The sequence below is a fragment of the Macrotis lagotis genome, chromosome 2 (assembly GCF_037893015.1).
Source record: "Macrotis lagotis isolate mMagLag1 chromosome 2, bilby.v1.9.chrom.fasta, whole genome shotgun sequence".
In the NCBI taxonomy this organism is placed as follows: domain Eukaryota; kingdom Metazoa; phylum Chordata; class Mammalia; order Peramelemorphia; family Peramelidae; genus Macrotis; species Macrotis lagotis.
In genome coordinates, this window is record NC_133659.1 from 218,231,718 (window position 1) to 218,255,350 (window position 23,633).

General features: G+C 35.8%; 1 protein-coding gene across 3 annotated transcripts in view; it reads left to right on the plus strand.

The window, feature by feature from the left end:
- Window positions 1–23,633, plus strand: part of PITPNC1 (phosphatidylinositol transfer protein cytoplasmic 1) — a 211,073-nt gene that overhangs the window by 176,262 nt on the left and 11,178 nt on the right. The window contains exon 6 of one of the 3 annotated variants that reach the window (XM_074224758.1): window positions 15,131–15,249. The exons of the other annotated variants lie outside the window; for them this stretch is intronic. Within the exon in view, the coding sequence (XP_074080859.1) occupies window positions 15,131–15,249 (119 nt within the window). The remainder of the gene's footprint in view (window positions 1–15,130; window positions 15,250–23,633) is intronic. 3 annotated transcript variants of the gene reach the window in all.

Consider the following 23,633-nt stretch of genomic DNA (forward strand, 5'->3'; position numbering starts at 1 on the left):
GTTATGCCTTAAAGTGAAAAAAAATGTTCATTGGAAATGATCCTAATTAGAATTCCTGGAAGAGTTAAAAATTTTATTTTCAAAAATCAAATGAGGGGGGTAGTTATTTTACATAGTGGATATAACACTGACCCTGAATAGATACTTCCTAGTTCTGTGACCCTGTGCAAGTCACTTAACCAAATTGCCTACCCCCCAAAAAAAAATCAAATGAAAATGATAGAGGAAATATTAGGTAAAGAAAGGAAAATGAATGAATGAAGAAAGTGATGAAAAGATAGTTAATATCTTGGTAAACATGACAACAAAAAATACCAAAGAAAATAATATCTTAAAACAGAATTGGCGAAATGAAAAAAGAGATGCAAAAACTCACTGAAGAAAATAATTCCTTAAAAATTAGAATTGGGCAAGTGGAAGCTCATGAAACAAAATCAAAAGAATGAAAATATTTTAAACCTTTATAAAAGTTGACCATATACCAGGGCATGAAAATTTCACAAAGGCAACAGAGCAGAAATAGAAAGTACATTGTCTAGTGACCACAGTAGAATAAAAATAGTATTCAGTAAATAACAGTAAATATCTAGCACTAAATGCATTAACTAATTTGAAGAAAATGTCAAAATTTAGTTGGAAATAAAACAAGAAAAATAGAGAGTATAAACATAGGCAAAGAGAAAACAAAAATAATGCTTTTTTGCAGATGATATATTGATTTATTTAATTCTAGAGAATTAACTAAAAATTAAGTGAGACAATTTCAGAAAATTAGCAGTATGCAAAATAAATAAAATCACAGAAATAATTTTGTTTATTATCAATAAAACCCAGGAGGAGGAGAAAGATAAATTTCATATAAAATTACCACAGAATGAAAAAATATTTGGAAATCTTACTAAGATAATAATTGGAACCATAAAAATACAATTACAAGAAAACATTTTACATAGAGGATTAGTTAGAGAAATAGTAATTTACTCATAAGTAGACTAAGCCAATATAATAAAAACCAACAATATTACATAACATAATTTAATTCTCTAATGTCATATCAATCAAACTTATAAAGAATTATTTTATAGAACCAGAAAAATTAATTATGAAATTTTTGGGGAAAACCAGAAGACAGTTCATCAGAAATTAGGTTTAATACTATATGCAAAGGTAAATCCCAAATATATGCATAGCTTAAATATAATAAATGATATCATAAAGAAATTAGAGGGAAAAAATAACCAATTAGCTTTCAGATCTGTGGATAGGGGAAGAGTTCATGACTAAAGAAAAGAGCATCACAGAGAATAAAATGAATCATTTTGATTACATAAAATTTAAAAGAGTTTGCACAAAAATTTAAAACAGCTAATTCCTTTTTTTTTTAGGTTTTTGCAAGGCAGATGGGGTTAAGTGGCTTGCCCAAGGCCACACAGCTAGGTAATTATTAAATGTCTTGAGACCGGATTTGAACCCAGGTACTCCTGACTCCAGGGTCGGTGCTTTATCCACTGCACCACCTAGCCGCCCCTAATTCCTTCTTTCAGAGGAAAAAATTACAATAAGTTTCTCTGATAAAGACATCATATTCAAAATATTCAATGAATTAATTCAGTCTATTAAGAAATAGACCCATTCTAGATAAGTGTTCAAAGGATTTGAACTGGTAATTCTCAAAAAAGAAATCCAAAGGGGCAGCTAGGTGGCGCAGTGGATAAAGCACTGGGCTTGGAGTCAGAAGTACCTGGGTTCAAATTCCGTCTCAGACACTTAATAATTACCTAGCTGTGTGGCCTTGGGCAAGCCACTTAACCCCATCTGCCTTGCAAAAATCTAAAAAAAAAACAAAAACAAAAAAAAAGAAATCCAATATACCGTATAGAACATATTAGTGCCCCAAATTACTAATAATGAAAAAACACAAATTAAACAACTCTAAGGTTCCCCTTCTAATCAATTTGGCAAAAATTACCCAAAAAAGGGAAAATAATTGTTAGAGAGGCTGCAGGAAAATAGGCACACTTATTATTGAGAAAACTTTGAACTGGTCCAGCTGGCCTGGAAAATCATTTGGAATAATATTCCAGAATTCACATGCCATTTGACCCAAGGATGCTACTAAGTTCTCCTTTATTCCAAAAAAGATTTTTTTTAAAAGGGGTGACAATTAAGAAAAATGTTTCACAATAAGTTAAGTAGATATAAATGAAATAATTTCAAAGTATTTTGCACAAATATACTCCAACAAAACTTATAGCTTTAGTAAAATAAATGAATATTTACAAAAATATGAAATAACTAGATTCAAAAAACATGAGAATAGGAATTTTATATAAGCTAATTTAAAAAAGAAATTAGATACGTCATAAATGAGCTGTTAAAGAAAAAATCCAGAAATAGATGTATTTACATATCAATCCTATTAATTTTTTAAAGAATAAATCATTTTAAGTCAAAATTAATTTCAGTGTTGAAATTATTTGTAAAAATAGAGAAAAGAAAGGATTCTAATAAACTACTTCTAGGACACCAATATAGTTTTGGTACCTAAACCATGTAGAGAAAGAAAACTCTGAACCAATGTCACTAATAAATATGGATTCAGATTTTTAAAAACAAATGCTGGCAAAGGAACTACAACACATTAAAAGGTACATATATTACCAGATTGAATTTATCTCAGGAATAAAGAGTTGATTTAATTTTAGAAAAATCAGGTGCAGATAGGTTGTACAGTGGAGTCCAGAGGACCTGACTCCAAAGGCAGTTCAAATGCAGCCTCAGATACTTAATAATGACCTAGGGCAAAGTCACTTAACCCCATTGCCTCACAAAAACAAAGTAAAACAAAATTTAGAAAAATCTTAAATATGATAGAACCTATCAATAACAAAAATTATAAAAATCACAGCATTGTATCTAGATACAGATGTTAACATAATATAGCAGCCTATGATGCTAAAAACATAAAAAACATTAAGCATAATTAGAATGTTCCTTAGTATTATAAAACCAATTGCGAGCATTTTCTCTAAAAGAAAAATGCTTCTCCTTTCAAAATAGACCAAGGCCAGATAAAATAAGGTTGTCTATTACCATCACATTTTTTATATAGTTCTAGAAATGTTAGCAATAGAAATATAAGAAGAAAAAATTGAAGGAATAAGCATAGACAAAGAAGAAATAAAACTCAGTTTTTGCAGATGATATAATGATTTACTGAATCCTAAACTATTGAATCCTAAACAGCTAAAAATTAATTCACACAACTAATACTTCATCAGATTAGCAGGTTATAAAATAAAACATGAACCTTTATGTTATCATCAAAAAACAACAGAAAGAGAAGGGGATAAAAACAGAATTCCATTCTAAATTGTTAAAGAATGTTTAAAGTATCCAGCATAATAAGTGCTTATCAGTCATTAATTTCTTATTACATAAAACTGAAATGGTTTTACACAAATGAATAAGATGGGGGCAGGTAGGTAGTGCAGTGAATAGAACATGAACCCTGAAGATGGGAGAACCTGAGTTCAAATTTGACCTCAGATACTTAATACTTACTTAGCTATGTGACCTTGGGCAAAGTCACTTAACCTCATTGCCTTGCAAAAAATGAAACAAACAGACAAAAAAAAGGACAAAATGAATTTAGTTAGAATTAGAAGGGAAAGCATTAACTAGGAAAAAATGTTTCCAACAATTTTCTCTGATAATGGTCTGATATCCATGGTATATAGGGATTTCATACAAATTTATGCAAACTATAACCAAAAGATATAAACAATAATGCTCAAAAAAAAGCTCAACAACCATATTAAAGTATTCTAAATCATTAATACGATAATTTCACATTAAAACTACTCTTAAGTTTTAACCTCACATCCATCCATTAGAAAAGATAACCAAGAAAAGACAGCTATTGAAGGGATGGTGAGGATGGTGAGAGATCAATCTAATAGTTGTCATGTACAGTGAGATGTGCAAACCTAAAGACATCTCTACTCCAAATGTTCTATGGGGTTATTTGTCCCCAATCTGTGGTAGAGCCTTCTGAACTTATATTGCTCTTATTAACCAAAGTCAGAATCACAGTATCTTGATCCCAGCATAATGATATCATTTTGGTCTTCTTCAAGAACAAAGGACATCAACCAACAACTATTGGTGGAACTCTGGAATCCATCTGACCATTCTGGAAAGCAACTTGGAACTATACTCAAAATGTCACTTAAGACAACTAGCAGAACAAATTATAGACCAACTGTCATATTGTAAAGGAAAATAATTGTGAAAGACTTAGAACTATAATCATTGCAGTGACTAATCACTACTCCAGAAGACTTACAATGAATCATGCTTCCTTTCTCTTGGCAGAAATGCTAGACTAAAGATACAGAATGAAATGTATATTTTCATATGCAGCCAATATATGAATTTATTCTACTTTACTATATTTGCAACAAGGAAGGGTTTTGGGCCAAGACAAGTTATGGAAGGATTAGAGGGTAGTAATAGTGATATACAAAAAAGGGAAAAAAGAGCATCAATTAACCATAAAAACAGTAAATAAAATATCAGCCCTGGAGTCAAGGAGGACCTGAGTTAAAAATGTAGCCTCAGACTCTTTTCTATTTGTGTGACTCTGGGCTTATGAGAACAGAAGGAAGTTCAAAAGCAGTCAGAGACAAGTAGAGTAATGTTGGAGTTAATATGTTATATTTAGAACAGACTTTAAACAACGTCCATCATATTTCTTTGGGAGACTTCTTTTTCTCTCCTTTTCAGGGGGAAATGTTGATGCTTATTGATTTTTGTCAAGATTATAATCATAAAAAGGAAAATTAAAATTGAACAAGAGAAATGGGCAGGATGCCTCATGGATTTTGGCTATGCATAGGAATAAGTAAAAATATGATAAAGAAGCTAAACAAAATGTAAGGTAGTCATCTTTTTGGAGCTTTTAAGGCTAAAATACCTGAGCATTGACTTTTGAAAGAATACTGAATTTTGGAGTCAGGTAACCTTAGTTCAATCCTAGCCCTTCCTTCCAACCTGTGTGACTTCAAACAAATCCTCTCACCTCTCTTGGTTGTTCATCTATACAGTAAGGTGATTGGACTAAATGACATCTAAGGTCCTCTATACCTCTGCCTGAGGGGTCTAATTAGAACTCATTGCTAGGTTTTGGCATCAGTGAATAACCTACAAGATGACGGGTGGGAATTTCAGAGTATGATCCTACATCTCTCCTCCACCTCTAGGAGCATCCAAACATACAGCTCTGCGAGAGACCTGAGAGCCATCATCCTTGTGATATGGAATCCTAGGCAGCCCCAATTGATGAAAGAAAGAAAAACTTAGTTGTCCTTGGCCCCTTGTTCTCCAGGGTGATGTCTTGCTTTGCACATGAGACAGATCTGGGCAAGGTCATCAGTCTCACTATCTCCTCCAGCACCATTGTTGTCCTGTGACAAGACTAGAGTTAAGGTCAAGATGACTGGCAATGGCCCAGGAGGCAATGGCTGGCCTTGGCCTTTTTAAATGGAGGTCTTTAGCTCATACTTGAAGAAAACCAGAGAAACCAGGAAAAGATGAGCACAGGAGTTAGTCTGTCAAAATGTTTAGAGCTCTTTTAGTAATCTTTTGTACAGGTCTAAATCAGAGACAAGTATAAACGTCCTGTTCCAGTCAGCTTTATTCTTTTCAAACCAAACTGCTGAGAAGCTCCACCCTCCAACCATTTGAGAAAGGTTAATAATAACTTGAGTCATTTTTTATTGTGACTGGGTTTCCACCAGCCCAGTAATTCACTTATAATTATCCGAAGTCTTTTCTATTGCTTATCAATACAAACTTCAGATTAGTTCTTCATGAAGTACATCTGTACATGAAAAATCTATGATTTGGGCAACTCATACTCATCTATGAATCGGTAGCTAAGTCCTGGATAGTTGAGTCTTAAAAAAGTTAAATAACTTCTAGGAATCTACATGGGACAGCTAGCTGACATAGTGGATAAAGGGCTGAACTTCAGGTCAGAAAGACTCATCATCTGTTTAAATTTGGCCTCAGATAAATCACTTAACCCTATTTTCCTTAGTTTCCTCTGTAAAATGAGCTGAAGAAGAAATGGGAAACTACTCCCCCATCTTTGCCAAGAAAACCCCAAATGGAGTCAGAGTCAGACATGAATGAAAAATGACTAAACTAAAAAGGAATCTATAGCTATTAAGAAACAGAGATGAAATTTGAATCAAGATCTACTTGGCTTTAAAGCTAGTTAAGGTGACGATTAGACTATAAAGACTTTTTAAAAATGAGTAAATATGGGTTTTTTCCCAAGAGTAAGAAGAGCCCTTTGTACAGCTAAATCAAATTAACAAACATTTAAGTGCTTATCTATTGTGTTAAGTGGTGGGAATTCAAATATCAGTGCCTGTTCTCAAGGAGCTCACAGTCTAATGGAAGGAAACAACATGAAATTAATTATGTACAAGCAAGACACAGGACAGCCAAGGGAAGGCACTCTCATATTAAGGGAGATCAGGAAAAGCTTCTTGCAGAAGTAGGATTTTAGCTGAGACTTGAAGGAAGCTAGAGAATCAATTTCAATTAAGAGGAAGTTTTCTGTTCTAGTTGGAATAATTGGAGATGTCTTTCACTTCTCCTGCCCCACACCCTAACTTCCTCCTCTTATTTAATAGATGAAAGAAAGGCAATATAGGTGAGAGATTGTGGTGAGATGCACTCTCCCTAAAGGTATTGCTTGTGTATTTTTTCTTAACTAAAACGTGGGGTATTATGGAACTATTTCCTTGAACACACTTTATTGATGTTGACTAACCACTTCCCTTTTAGAGGAGTTCACATTTCTTTGCAACTTGGCCCCTTCCTACTTTTTTTTTTTACTGTTTTTACACTTAATTTCCTTCCATTTACAATACCCTCTATTAGCCTTGCTAGTATTTTTCATGTGCCATACTCTATTTCTTTTCTCCAAGTCACTTGCTGACCCCCAGTACCTGGAAAACTGTCTGCCCCCTTCCTGCCTTCTCTAGTTTCCTTCTAAACTCCATTCAAGGGGCGGCTAGATGGCACAGTGAATAGAGCACCGGTCTTGAAGTCAGTAGTACCTGGGTTCAAATCTGACCTCAGACACTTGATAATTACCTAGCCGTGTGGCCTTGGGCAAGCCACTTAACCCCATTGCCTTGAAAAATCTAAAAAAAACCCCAAAAAACCACAAAACACAAAACAAACTCCATTCAAGCACCACTTTCTGAAGGAGACCTTTCCTGGTTTCTCTGCTTCCCTCCCTACACAGTATTCAGTGCCTCTAAGGTTTCCTTGTGTTTGTTTTGTGGCTCTTATATATACCTACATATGTATATCTTTCTCATTAAAATGGAAGTTTGTTGAAAGAGGAATTGTTTCATTTTTACAGCACTTAACAAATGACAAAAAAAAAAGGTTAATACTTGATTGATGAATTGATTGAAAGGATTGCCAGAATGCTATGCTATGATTGATTGGTACCTCAAAAAAAGTTTTAATAATTTGTTCCCTCCCCCCATAAAAAAGTAGGGTTAGTAATCTATAGTGTTAGGATATAGACAGGTTCACTTGATTAGAAAAGTGATTAACTGTATTAAGAGCTTGGGTAGTTTGAGAGAAGGGATAGAAGCTCTCCAAAGTATGACTTTAGTTCTTAAGGTTCAATGACAGAACAGTTAGATGGTGCAATGGCTAGAGTATTTAACTGGAATCAGAAGGCTATGAGTTCAAATATGATCTCAGACACTTTTAAGAGATGTGTGATCCTAGGCAAGTCACTTAATCCTGACTGCCTCAAAAAAAAAAAATCAATGATCCAGCTCCTGCTCTTGTCTGAGTAATTCCCAGGCATTATCTTTTTTTTTTTTTTTTTTTTTACATATTCCCTCTGCACATCAGGGTTAGGACACCAGGAGTAATCTAAACTGGCCAACTTCAGATAAGAAACTTTACTGTCTCTGACTGTAGCTTTTATCATTGCTTATTCATTAGGAATGTAATGTGATACAGTTCCAATCCCAGGGCTGCCAATCACTACCTTAGGCAAGTATATTTTCTCAGTTCCTTTTTTTGTAAAGTGAACAGATAAGCTAGAAAGATCTTCAAGGACACTTCCAAATCTAAATCTATAATCCATTGCCTGAAGTCTGGTATATACTATATTTGGGCTCAAGAACAACAAGAGCCAAAAGCCCTAATTGACTATGGATGGTTGTGAAAACCCTCACTCACTGTGAGGATTCAAGGAAAGAAAATTCAGGGATCTGTCACCTCTATGCTAATGACCCTAGATCTAAAAATCTATTGTCTATCTCCCTTCTGAACTTTAAACTAGCATCACTAATTACCTGCTGGACATTTCTAACCCTATATTCCAGAGACGCGTCAAACTCAACACAAACAGAACTGGACTCATTACCTTCCCCCCCTCCAATCTATCCTTCTTCAAACGTCCCTGTTTTTGTTGACAACACCACCATTTTTTAAAGTTGTTCACAACACACCCCTGACCTCTCTTTCCAGATTCATTATACTTTACTCCTATTCTTAAAACTTGGTGATCCAGTCAAACTGACCTCTCTGCTTCTTACATCAGAGATTTCATCTGCTGCCTTTGAACTCGCCTTCTTTCTCATAGAATCCCTTTCTTCAAAACACACACACACACACACACACACACACACACACAAACACAAACACACACCCCTTACTCAATGATTTTCCCCAATTCCCTTAACTGCTAGTGCTCACTTCTCCAAACTGCTTTTTAATTCACTCCTGATATTCATTTATTTTTCTTCTCCTTGTGTGTTTGCTGATAATTATTTATGTACTTGACTCCCCCTCTTCCATTAAGATTTAAGCTTTTTATGAGTTGGGATTGTTCATTCATTGTATTTGTATCCTCAGAGCTTGGCATAGTGCCTGGAATTTCATGCGTAGTTTATAGAGTTGTTATGGGAATCAACTGAGATTTTATATATACTTGCTTACTCATTAGGGAGGTGATGTGGTACAGTGTCAATCCCAGGGGTGCCGATTACTATCTTTCTATTACCTCAGGCAAGTGACTTCCCTCCCAGGCCTCAGTTCCCCTCATTTGTAAAGTAGGCTATAAGACCTTCAAGGACCTTTCCAGATCTAATAAGGGCTTATTAATTGATTGACCCAAAATCTCAGCTGCAACAGGTACAATTTTTCTAATAGCCTCAACCAATCTCTGTATACAACATACTCTTAATTTACTGCAATCCAATCCAGTTTAACAAACATTTATTAAGTACCAGACTGTGCTAGTCACAGGAGAATGAAAAGACAAAATGAAAATCTGTTCAAGCCGTCTTAGAATTCATATTCAAAGAAGAATAACTAGTATAGCACTTTTAGTTTTTGCAAAAAAAGCTTTTAATATTATCTTATAGTTGTTACTAATATCTCATTTTACCAATGAGGAAATTGAGGCACAAGGAAATGGTTTATGTGACTTGAACAGCATCACATAAATGGCTGTGACCCTAAAATGTCTGAGGCTAAATATGAATGCAGATCTCTTGAAATCAGGTAGGGTAATACATATGAGTCAGTTCATTCCCAGAAATACTATCCAGCCCCCTTCCAGATAACGTCTGGGGCTTCCTTAAATATTCTGGTAGAAGTAAGCAAATACCATTTGATTTAGCTATTTTCTGTAGTCCTGGTTTCCAGGTAATTTTTATTGGCTTCAACTCTCATGTCTTAAAGTACCCTCTTCTCTCTACAGGAGAGGCTAGGCAATACAGTGGATAGAACAATGGCCTTGGAGTCAGGAGGACCTGAGTTCGAATGTAGCCTCAGACACTTGACGTTGGGCAAGTCACTTAACCCCAACTGCCTCACATCCAGGGCCATCTCTAATCATTCTGATTCATATTTGGTCACTGGGCCGATGGCTCTGGAGGAGAAAGTGAGGTAGGTGACTTGGCACAGCATCTCCTCATTCAAATCTAACTCATGTGCTTGGTCATGGCCATCACCTCTGATATCATGGTTGTTTTCAAGAACGAAGGGCAAACAACAACAACAACAACAGTGACTGTTCTAATGAAAGGAAGCTGATGGAAAGAGTAAAGAAATTGGGTTCCTGTCATATTTCATAATGCCTGGCTCATAATAAATGCTTAATAGATACTTGTAGCCTGACTATTTCAGCCACAAATTGCTGATTTCTCTATCTCTAAAATGGGGATAAGTTCAGGTAAGTCATTTTTTTAGTTATGCCCAACTCTTTGTGATCCAATTTGGGGTTTTCTTGGCAAGAATATTAACCATTTTACAGATGAGGAAACTGAGGCACGCAGGGTTAAATGACTTGCCTAGGATCACCCATCTGGTATGTGTCTGAGGTCAGATTTGAACTCACAAAGATCAGTCTTCTTGATTCTAGACCTGGCACTCTAGCTACTGCCACCTAGATACCCCCAAATGAGATAATATTTGTAAAACACTTTGCAAACCTGAAAGCACTATATAAATGCTAGCCATTATTATTAATTATACTAATACCTCTTAATAATAGAGTAGTAATTTATGTATATAGTGTTATAATCAATTATATTCTCATATTAGTGCTTAATATTGATATTAACTTGCAATACTAAAAAGTAATTGTTGTGTTAAAATTATTTCTTCATATTCTTATTTTCTCTTAATGGTAAAGGATAAAGATAATAATAGCTAACATTTAAAATTTGGCCCTTATAACAATTCTGGGAGATAGGTGCTAAATATTAAGTCCATTTTATGGGTGAGGAAAGTCAGTAGAGATTAAGAGACTTTTTCAGGGTCCACAACCAGTAAGGGTCTGAGGACAGACTGAAACTCAGACTTCTAATTCCAGGATTCTACAGCACTATCTAGCAGTTTGTTTGATCAATCTAAGGGGGCAGCCATTTTCTAAGAGGTGAAATAACATCAAACCTAATCCTTTGGTTTCTGGATTTCCTGTGGTTTATTCCAGTCTTTCATTTTCACTTGATAATAGCCATACTGAAAATACTGCAGGAAAATATTCAGTAATTTCCAGATGAAAAAATATTTTAGAACCAAGCTTCTTTTCACAAAAGTCAGCCTACTTGCCAAGGAATTTGGGAGTGAAATTCTGATTTCCCCAGCAACTCAGTGACAGTTCAGTAAAAATGAGGGAATCATAGGTATCATTTAAGTATCAGCTTCTCATAGGCAAGTCAGGACCAAATCTTCCCACAGCCTCTTAGCACCCTACAAAAGTAGGATGACTCAGTCACCTGCGAGTAGAGTAAACATGGTCAGAGCCATGGTTAGGTTGGTCCTTTCTATCCCTGGATCAGGAACATTCAAAGAAGAATTATACCATTCACTGAATAAGTATGTACAAACAGGACCTAGGTCACTATAGCACATTTATCCTAGAGGGGAGGAAAGTGGAGCATTCTGCCAAAGTGAATTAGGTAGGTAATCTACTTCCAGTCAGTCAACATTCTTAAGTGACTACTGTATGATGAGCATTTAGAAAAATAAACTGTTTGGATTAGCTATGATCCCTGTCCTCAAGGAGCTTACAGTCTTGTAGAAGAAATCCCAGGAATGATGCCCCTTTGCCTAATTATGTTATTTCTACCATGACTAAAAAAAAATTTTAAGTTTCATTGGAATGTATTTCTTAAAAAAAATTCTCTTGATTTAGATAATTTTTAGTCTTTTTTTGTGGCCTGGACTCCTTCAGAAGTCTAATGAAGCTTTGGTTCCCTTCCTAGAATAATTCATAAAATAAAATGTATAATCTTGAAAAGAAAACCATTGATATTGAAATACAGTTATCAAAATAGCTTTTAGAAACAATTTTTAAAAAAATAAATAAATGTATTTATTTTCCTAACTATATGCAAAGATGGTTTTCAACATTCACTTTTTGTAAGTTGAGTTCCATATTTTTCTGCCTCCCTTCCTTTCCTCCCCCCTCCCCTTGGCAGCAAGTAATTTAATATAGATTTCACATATTTAACAATGTTAAATATATTTCCATATCAATCATGTTGTGAAAGAAGAACAAAAGAGGAAAAAATCATGAGAAAAAATAAAATATGAAATAAATTTTTAAAAATTGAAAAAAGTATGTTTTGGTCTGTATTCAGACTCCATAAATCCTTCTCTGGGTGTGGGTGATGTTTCCCATCACAGTCCATTAGAACTGTCTCTGATCATTGTACTGTTGAGAAGAGTAGGTCCATCACAGTTGATCATCACGCAGTGTTGCTGTTAAAGTGTAAAATGTAGAAGCAGTTTCAAAATCTCAGGTTAAGAAGTCCTGACTTGGGTAGATAGAATACAATCTCAAGAAATTACAAAAAAATTCCATTCTTTTAGAAAACTCCAAAATAGTTAAAATCAAGGATGACTAGTTGAGAGTTACTTTGCAAAGTAATTTTTCTCAGGGGCTCCAACAAAGAGGGACTCTCAGGATACCCAGAAGCATTGTTGTCCTGATAAATGTTTTAGCAGCCAGTCCTCCAGGAAAAAAAAGTGCATACAGCACTTTTACATTTAATCTGCATTAATAACATTTTCTTCATCACTTTTTTAAGTCTAGGTAGTCAACAGAATAATAAATCAAGCCCTGATTTGTAGCATTTGCCAATTTTCAAATTATAAGTTGCTCACACTGAAAATTTTTATAGTCAGCTGATGAGTTCAAACTGGCTTCAACAAACCTCTATATTTGTTTATAAGAGGCTGAGAAACCTAAAAACTTAAAGGTTAACTAGAAACCACTGTCAAGTGAAAAATCAGTCATCAGCAAAAGCAGTCCCTGAAAATATGTCAGTGGAAAAATGTGTATGATTCTATCTGCAAATTTCTGATTTATTTGTGGCTTTTTGGGGACCAAGTGTATTAAACAGAGCATAAAGTAGCCTGAATAGATAAGTTTGCCCTTGATTTATTGTGCTCTGTGTTCTATGCCTAAGCTGAAGAATATGAAAATAGTCAGACCCATTTGTAAGAGCATTTGCGTTATGTCAGGGTGTTTTTGAATGGAATTTGACCCAAGCTGTCCACCACCAGGGAGATTAAACATACATCATCTTTTGGAGAGTGGCCCAAAGTACATTCAGATGGAAATATTGTCTCTTTTTATGGCTGATATTTTCTCCCTCTCTGAAATGAAGTGTTCCCAAAATGTGGATTTCTTTATGCTCAGAATTTCATTTCTAGGATGTCCTATATAGAATAGGCTCTAGTTCACTTCTCCCTCTCTATGTCCATCCCACATCAACAGGAACAAGCATAGGTATCCTCCCAAAGTTCAGTCTTGATCTTAATAGTATTAAAGGTATTTTTAAAAATCTCTCCTAAATGGTTTCTATTGCTGTTTAGAAGAAGAACGCAACTAAAAATATATTCTCATTTTCCAAATAAAGTAAGGAAGATCTTAGATGAATAAGATGGAATGCCTTGAAATTTTATGATGCATGGAGGGGGGTGATTTTAATATTATAATTTTTTTAACTTAATGACTCCTTAGTAATTTTAAGATATATTTGTGTTCAAGTAATATTGATAACAAAAAACCAAGACTATAAAGTGCTAACATTGATGGAATGTTTTTAATTGATTAATGATATGTATATGAACTTTTCATAAAGTAATATTTATTACTCTTTCTTTTATCTTAACTTTCTAACAAAAAGAGCATGTTCTTTGCTTGGCCAGACTGCTTTTTAACACCCTGATAACTTACATTGCTTGTGGATAACTTCTCTGATTGAAGATATTGATAAAATGGGAGGGGGATGGGAGAGAGGAATCACAGGCTGAATAAAAAATGATTAAATCATTTTTAAGAATTCGTTTAAAAAACTGAATCAAATGTGCCTGGAAGCACACATAGTCACACTTTATCTTAGCTGGGAATCACATTGAATCACATCATAAGCTTCTGGCAAATCTGCCCTTGGTGAGTAAAGTGAAGTTCACATGACACATGGCATGTTATAAAAAGACACAAAACCACATGATACAGAAAATATTTAAGGAAAAATTCCAGCCGTGAATGCCCACTCTAAATTATCTTCAAGCTCCTTAGGAATCTGGGTAGTAGATGACTATCATGTCTTTTGTTGCCATCAAAACATCAGTTGGATACAACTTCCTTGTAAAGGGGTACATGAATAGCTAAAGTTTTGGAATTGAGTTAAACCAGATGATTACTAAATCAGTGGCTTTAGTGATTTAGTGGTAATTTATGGAAAAGAATCCCAAGAAGGTTGTAGGATGCCTTTATACAATACACAAGGCAGAGAGGAGTTTTGCCAATTAGGTTAGAAATCAGATGACTTGATATCAGCTGTTTAACAGTAACCTCAAAAATCATAATTATGTAACAACAGAGATAACCAACTATCTTCAAACAGATGAGGCCATGAAGTTTATTATCAGCCGGTTCTAACTAACATAGGCCTGCATGATGTGATGCCAAGTATTCTTTCAGAGAACTTGAACACACACACAAAAATCCATAATTAGCAAGAACTAAACTAAACCACCTGATATTCATGAACAAAGATAATTTCCCTGTCTTATAAAGCATGCCTTCTCTAGCATTAAAAATGTCATCTTGTTGTTAAGTGCATTGCATTAAAGAGAATGATATCAAAGTTTCTTTCAAAGGGGCTCTGAAAGGTAAGTTTAAAAAAAAAGACTACCCTGAAATATTTCTTACCCTCTCTTCTTAAGGGGATCTTCTAAAAAAAATTTTTTAGAAGATTTTTGCCTCTGGTGCTACCCACAAGCCAACACTTTCCATCTAGCTCACTTCACAGATATACCTTGAAACAATTTCCACTCTTCTCACAGTTCCTTTGACTTAACCTTGCACTCCACCCTCCCCCTATTCCCCGGCTGGTTCAATTAACTTTATGATTCATATTTCATAAAGTTAGTGGATCCCCTGCTTTATGAAATCTTTGGCTTCTGCAACACTACCACCTTTCCCTTAAACACTCCTTCTGAAAGTTTGCATTTAATAATGGAAGTTGCCACCATCTTGACCTTCTTTCAGATATGACAATGGATGATGTTCGGGAATACGAGAAAAATATGCATGAACAAACCAACATTAAAGTTTGCAATCAGCACTCATCTACTGTGGATGACATAAACAGCCTTGACAAAACAAGTGTATGTAGATTTTTTTCAGCATATCACCCATCCCTTCAACAAATACACCTATTATATGTCCTGAAGGATTACAAAAACACTTCTTTCCTAACTTCCCACACACAGAATACACTAAAAACTCATTGCTTTTAGTAAAGAATTTGAACCACATCTCAATTGGGCAATGATAGCTTAGGGACATTGCTAGCATTTTGACTGCTTTAAATATTTGAGTTATTGCATTAACATAAAGTTGTATTGATCATGGAAGGTAAAAATATCTTGGAGCATTAGTAGAAAATCCTACACTAATACAGGAGAAGGAAAAAAACTAACATTCAACAGTTCCAAAATCTTATTCTGGGTGATTGGTTTTTATAATGCAATGAACTCTTTGATTATCTCAAGGTCAATAGTACAGCAAGTGACCCAGAGATCATTCAGGTTTGTTTGATTATACCATGCAACTTCTTGTACTTGTTTGACTTTGCTAATTCCCTTAGACTAATCTTGGAATTAATCAGCCTTTTCCACATCTACACTAACCAAGAAGAGATGGGGAAAGTGATTTGGATATATGCTAAGTGGTGAAATAAATCACTATATTATTATCTAAGATAACATTTTAGATAATAATTTTTTTAGTAATTAAAACTAATTACTTTAGTAAAGGCTTGACTAATTTAATATTTTGTAGAGAGGCAGCTTTGGAATCAAGAAGTAGTGAGCTGTCCTATCTCTAACATATCGGCAGTGTGACCATGGACAGGTCACATAACCTCTCATTGCTCCCAAACCATGCTCCAATAGTATAACTTGCAAATGACTTGCTCATCTGGCTTAGTGGAAAGAATTTTCACACCAGGTATTCCCAACATCGATGAAATCATAAGAGCAGATCAAATAAACCCACCAGTGTATCAGCCCCTAAAATGCATAGTTGCAAATTCTCACTCAATTAGTTATGCTTAGGTGAGGAGAAAAGGGACGATCTTTTTTTAAAGGAAAATTCCAACATATGTCTCTGAAATCGTCTCCAAGAGCCTAGCTAGACCCACAGGTGTGATCACTTGCCAGGTAAATTGGCCTAGTCATTACCTTGTTTAGTAGCCCAATTTTCACTCCCACCCTACCCCCAAATTCTAGACTTACCATAAACAATCCACAAAATAAACAATATGTTTTGGGATAATTTAGAGTTGGCTTTAATCATCAGTGAACACTTTGGGTCTACAAAGGGCTCTTTGTTGGCACTTTGGCTTTTCATTGTTGCTGAATAAGACTGTGTTGTGTGTGTGTGTGTGTGTGTGTGTGTATGTGTGTGTGTTTTCTTGCAAAGGGGTGGGGCAGGGGAGGTCTCCTTTATTCTTCACTGGACTCATGCATTTTTCTTAAAATACATGTGAGAGAGCCTAAAATTGGATTAGACCTGATGATCTGTCCCCCTTTATCATACATTGATTGATGATGCTGAAGACCACCAAATAAACTTAACCGGTTTCTCTCTCAATTTAAGGTTATGGAAGGATTTTGTTTTGTTTTGTTTATTTCATTTTAGCACCGTTATCATAAAGCAGAACCACTATGGCAAGATAAATTGTTGTTTGGAAGGTTTCTTTCAATCCAAGCCAACAAAAATTTCTTAAGTGCTCACCGTGCTTGCCACAGGTCATAGAGGACAAGAACAAAAACAGGACACTTTTATAAATGTCAGATCTTAAAAGAAAGTAAAACACATAGCTGCTCATCTCATCACAGGAAATGCTTATAAATAAAAGACCACATGGAGTGCATGTAGGCCACAATGAGGCTATAGACAAACAGTGTAGCTTCTAGCTGGCACAATACAGTGGGGAGATTTCTACCTACTGGGATTCAGTCTTTCTCTTGGGAGCAGGGATAGGGAGCAGAGGGGCCTCTCCTGGGAGCACATTAAGATTATCCTGCCTTCCTCTTAGAGAGCCTCGCCAACAAGTGAAGGATTATAGAGCCCTGAACTATTGAGCGGTTCAAGGGAAGGGAAAGGGAAAGGGAAGGGAGAGCCTCAAATTTAAAAAGTGCTATGGTAGTAGGTACTTTACCCACATGTCCACAACATGATTCGTGAGAAATAGTAATCAAAAAGAAGTGGTCCCTTTCGTGACAAAATGACCCAACATAAGGCCCCTGTATCCAGTCACCCAAGAGTCATGGCTCCCCTTAAGGGAGAAGAATCCTGGTAAATCCAGGAAATATGTCCTATCAAGTCTAAGGACCTGCCCCTTAAATGCATGGAGGGACAGGGCACTGTTAGGAAGAACAGCACTCTATAGTGTTCATGGTCACACAAAAATTGAGGAGGCAAATAATCCATCTTCGCAAGGAAATAGGTGCAGAGATGGCTAGAGAGAGATTCTACCTTTATCTTCAGAGGAAAGTTCAGGCCAAAGCAGCCTGTAGCCTCAGATCAGAGCAAACCTCTTCCCTCTACATACACATAGCGTCTGAGTAATGAAAAGAATATTAACTACAAGCAAATGTAAGAAATAGCCAAAAGATGTGGATGGCTTAAGAAATAAATTCCAACACAGGCCAGTGGGAGAACTTACTCTCCTAGATCTTTTGACTGAGACTAGGGCATGCAAAGTTAACCAAAGGGGAAATGCACAGTTCAGGACATATGAACAATAGACCACTTGCTTCATATTCCAGTTGAAAAAAGCCCAACCAGAGTCCTACTCACATTAGAAGTTAAGTTCTGAGTGCTTACTATTCTTTTTTGCTCTATTTCTTGGAATTTCTTAAAGTTGAGGATCTTCCCCTCCCCCCACATTCTTTCTCAGCTACGATCCAGTGTTTCAAAGTACTGATAATTGCTTTTATCAAGAGAAAAAAGTATATGGGTAATATATTTTAAATCATCAGCTCCAAACCATTCTGATTTAGGTCACAATCAAGGAGGAATTAGTATCCCCAAAGAAGGAGGGGATTTTTCTGGAAGTTAAATTAGGCCAGCATTCTGATTCCTGGGTGGGAATTTCCTTCCTGATATGTTGGATCTTTAAAAAAAAATAACTATTAATAATAACAAAGCCCCACCCTATTCCACAATATCTAACTTTGCAGGGTCAGATTAAGCCCAGGAAGTACTCTGCTCACCTGAAACCCTATATTGTCTACACCAAAGTCCACTCCACAACTCAGAACATGATGACTGTTTTTGCTCCTAAAACTGAGGGGCAGAAGATTAAATGCTGAGTAGCATGTCCAAGTAATGGTAGCAGCTAGAAAAGGATAAAGAAATCCAAAGGTTTGCCACAATTGAAAAAAGAAAGAAAGAAAGAGAGAGAGAGAGAGAAACCAACCAACCTTTGGCAATAAGAGTCTCTGAATATCTCTCTCTCCATTGATGCCAGTTACCTAGAGCTAAAAAAGCTGTGAGAAGTATATAAAGGCAAGAACCAAATACATCTAGATTGAGTTTAGCCATACCATTCCCTCATAGGGAAGAGGAGATTACATCCCAGGGGGATAGTAAAATAGGTGGGAGAGAACAGTTCTCTTCTACCCCCCCTCCCCCATTACTTAGGTCCTGGGGTAAAAGAGACTGGATGGATAAACCATCTCTATTGATTGGAGTATTGTCAAATTCTTTTTTGAGGCTGTGTTAATTTCATTTTCTAAATTTGAAAGTAAAATAAAAGGTTTGTTGTTAATCTCTCTAAACTTGTGAATTTTCTTTTGGTTAAAAGCTGGGGTTAACATTAGGCCCATGGGAATGAGGGGATAGAAGAAAATTCTCTAGTAGATATGATACCTCATAGACTAGGGAAAAGCTGATAAGTGTTCAGCAACCAGTTCTTCAAAAAAAAGGAGAATGTACTCCCAGAAGACTTTTAATTTTAATCTGTATTATTAATGTTCTCTCCATCACTTTCTTAAGTTAGACAATCAACAAAGTAATAAATAAAACCCTGGTTTGTAGTTTGCTGATTAAATGCCCATACTAGAAATTTAAGAATCCTACTTAGCATACCTCTAACCCAATTATTCTTTTATTTTTTAGGTTTTGAGGTTTTTTTTGCAAGGCAATGGGGTTAAGTGGCTTGCCCAAGGCCACACAGCTAGGTAATTATTAAGTGTCTGAGGCTGGATTTGAATTCAGGTACTCCTGACTTCAGGGCCAGTGTTCTATCCACTGTACCACCCAGCCGTCCCAACCCAATTATTCTTAAATGTTGGGATCAGCAATCATAGATATAGACACCCAACCCAGGAGTAGTCTTTCCCAGGAACACCACTAAGGTCCTATGCAACTTAGACTTAACTTCACTTCTCCTTGGTTTGAACATATCTAGATCCATTCTAAATTGTCCCTATAATAGGTAAATTTATGTAAATGCTAAGTAGAATAATGGACTCCCTCCATGTGATAAGAATATTACTACTTATTCTAAGTAAAAGAGAATGCTTATAAGAGAAGGGTGAGGAAAAGGTAGCCTTCTGTTGTTTTTTCCCCCTTAGCCCAGGCCCATTTCATACAACAAAGAAAAAAACGTTTTAAGCACCAGAAAGTGATTCAGGATCTGAGTGGGTAGCCTTAAGGGAAGGATCCCCAAATACCAACAGTTCCCTAATTTCAGCCACACATAAAAGACATAGGCTTATCAGAACAACTATGTGGTTCATCATAGATCATTTCTGTGTCAGCCAATATTTGTATGTTGAATTATGTTAAATGTATTTACTTCCTTACTCCTACCACCATTTGCAGTAGTGACCTTGACCACTCAGATGGTGGGGACAGAAGATCTAGGAATAGACTATAGGAGAACAAAATTTGACCTGGGGGGGGGGGGTTGCTGCCCCTCTCCCCTCCAATAGAAGGTATAGATATGGACCTTTGTTAGGGCAGCCAACCACCTGAAAGGAAGAATCTTTTCATAGAAACTTATAGGGACTGCCTGTTTCCCCCCCTTAGATTGCTTCTCTGACCATACAAAACAACAGCATAGCTGCTTTTACCCTGGGTTATTGAGCAGAAGGCTGGAAGCCATGCTCCATTAAAGCTCTGCTCCATTAAAGAACTGCATTAATCAATTAATGAATAATGTTATTTATGTCCACCAGGTATGGTAAAAGAGTCAATTCCTATCCACAACAGAATAGTTGAATTCTGAATGTTTAACTACTCTTTTTGTACCCCTTGAAATTTCATAAAATTGAAGGTTGTTCATTTTCTTACATTGTCTCTCCTATACATATCCTCATATAATCAGGAAATGTTTCAAAGCACAGGCTGTTCCTTATATCAAGTATAGGTGGAAAATATATTTTAAGTCATCAAATCAAAAACCATTTCAGAATTAGTTTTAAATTAAGCCTTAATAATATCCATGAGGTGACAAGAAGGAGGTGACATAATTGCTCCCACACATTTTAATAAGTTTCAGTGTATTCAAAGGGAACATTACTTCTAACAGTCTGCATAATTTTTTACTGCGGTATGTAAAAAATCAAACCTTGAGTACTTTTGATAGATTCTGCCCCCTGCTGGACAAGTACAGTAGAGGGACATATTCAAGCCACCTCTTTGGGAAGTTATTTTCGTTAGAGAAAAATATACATTTACCATGGGGTAGAATCATGGGATTATGGATCTAAGAGGAATTAGTATCTCAGCTGCCTTTTTTTTAAGTGAACATTAATATCTCAGAAATCACCAATTACTTTTTTCATGGATATGAAGTGAAAGAAATAGAATTTGAACCTACATCTTCCTAGTCCAAAATCATTGTTTTTCCACTGCTTCCTCAAATACTATTTTTTAAATTTCTATATTTCCTTCCCTATTAGTGAAAACAATTTTGATTATGATAGATGAGATGATTTCCATTGTATTAGGGTCCTTTCATAAGATTATCCGCTGCCTATTGAACACTTCACTGATGTCTCAGAGATATTACATACTCAACATGTCTAAAACAGAACTCATTATCTTTCTCCCAAAACCCACCCCTCTATCAAACTTAGCATTTCTGTTGAGAGCACTACCATCCAGTATATCTTGATATCCTGGACTTCTCTTTCCCTCCTCCTCAATGTATTCATTCAGTTGCCAAACCTTGCCATTTTTACCTCCACAAATATTTTGCAGCTATCCCTTTCTCAGTATTCTTGCAATCAGCACTTTTGTTCTAACTCTTATCAACTCACACGGACTATTGCAGAGACCCTCTAATTGATCTCCTTGCTTCCAGCCTCTTCCCCACCTTAGTTTGACCTCCACACAGGTACCAAAGTGATTTTCCTTAAATACAGAGTGTTGACCTGACTGTGCCACTCTCCTCACTAAATTTCTGCTGTTCCTTATTGCCTCTGGGACAAAAACATATAAACTCTAGTCTGCCACCAGTCTATATTTCCAGACTTATCATGAATTATTTCTCTTCTTGCACTGTCCTCTTCAATCAAACTGACCTACTGACTATTTCCAGCTCAGTATTCTATTTCCCACTTTAATGCACTGGAAGCCACCTACCTTCCAGGATCAGCTCAGATTTCACCTTCTACAAGAGAGCCATTCCTAATTCTCCCTAATGGGTAGTACTCTTTCTCTTCCTCAAAATGTCTTGTACCTCAAGAGAAAGTTAGCTTTTTAGGGACAGCGATCATTTTTTACTTTTTACTTTTGCATCCCTGACTCCTAGTATGTTGACTGGGACATTGTAGCACTGATGCCCTTCACTGTATTCAAGCAGATTAAAATGTTACAGGAAATATCAGGTCAGGAGGCATAGAAGATGCTTAAAAATGAAATTCTGAATATACAAAGGGAAATTCCAATGAGGAAAATGAATTTTATCTGAAAAAACATTATTGATGGACTAGGAACTAACCAACTCATTTTTTTTCAAGATGGCAACAAGACCAAGTAATAGAGACTAACTTTATAAGAGTATAGTACATTCTATTTTTTAAAATAGTATTAGGAATACTTAAGCTCAGAATAAACTATCCAAGTAAGGTAATGCCAAAAAAAGGAAGAAAAAAGGATGGAATCTTTTAGTCATTTTGAGAAAAAAAAAGGAAGGTTTAAAAAGAGATTAAAGGGGGTGGCTAGGTGGTGCAGTGAATAAAGCATTGGCCTTGGAGTCAGGCGTACCTGGGTTCAAATTCAGTCTCAGACACTTAATAATTACCTAGCTGTGTGGCCTTGGGCAAGCCACTTAACCCTATTTGCCTTGCAAAAACCTAAAAAAAAATTGTTTGAGGTGGCTAGGTGGCGCAGTGAATAGAGCACCCGCCTTGGAGTCAGGCATACCTGGCTTCAAATCTGACCTCAGACGCTTAATAATTACCTAGCCGTGTGGCCTTGGGCAAGCCACTTAACCCCATTGCCTTGAAAAATCTAAAAATTTAAAAAAAATTTTAAAAAAAGATTAAAAACTTTTTTAAAGGTAGATAAAGGATGAGGGATAGAAGTGACCAGATTATATTATTATAAATGACAGCAAAGTATCTCACACCTTCTTTTACTTTTGTTTCTTTTGTCAAGAAAAATGACCTTTGCAAAGGATATGTCAGGATGATTAACAAAGAACTGATGGCTAATAAAACTGAGTAGGCAGTAAGAAAGCAACTAGCTGCTCTTAATGAATTCAAGTCACCGGACCCAGTAGATCACATCCTTAGATACTAAAAGAATTGGCAGCTATGATTGCCAAACTACTATCAATGAGATCTTAAAAGTCATGGGGAAAAGGGAGAGCTTCTGCAAAATTGAGTTGTTTTTCAAAAAATTAAGCATTCAAAAAAAAAGTAAAAAAAAATTAAGCATTCTCATTTCCAGTGAGAAAGTCTGGTTCCTGGGGAATTTTTAGATGGATCATTATAGAGATGCCTTGCAAGCATATAGAAAGGAAAGCTATGATTACAAAGAACCAACAAGAACCATCAAGAACAGATCTTGTCAAAATAATTCATTTACTTTTTTAAATAGGATTACTGAACTTGTGGGTGAGGGGAATGTAATGGATATAGTTTACCTAGATTTTAGCTAGATCTCTCATACCAATTTCTTCGGAGAAGATGGAGAGATGACAACTAGACAATAATATGATCAGAACTTGCTGGAAAGTTAAACTCAGAAAGTTGTTAATGATTTGTTGCCATGAGGACAGGAAGTCTTCAGTGGAGTACCTCAAGGTTCTGTACTGGTCCCTGTGCTATTAAGCATTTTTATCAGTAACTTAGATAAAGGCATAGATGGCACTCTCATCAAATTTGGAACATAACATAAAGCTGGGAAGTATAGTTAACACAGAAAATAATAATCAAATTTCCACCACCATCCCCAATCCACTCAATCTTAACTTCTAAAGCATTGGACTAAATCTAGTAAGGTATTTAGAATAACCAGGTGA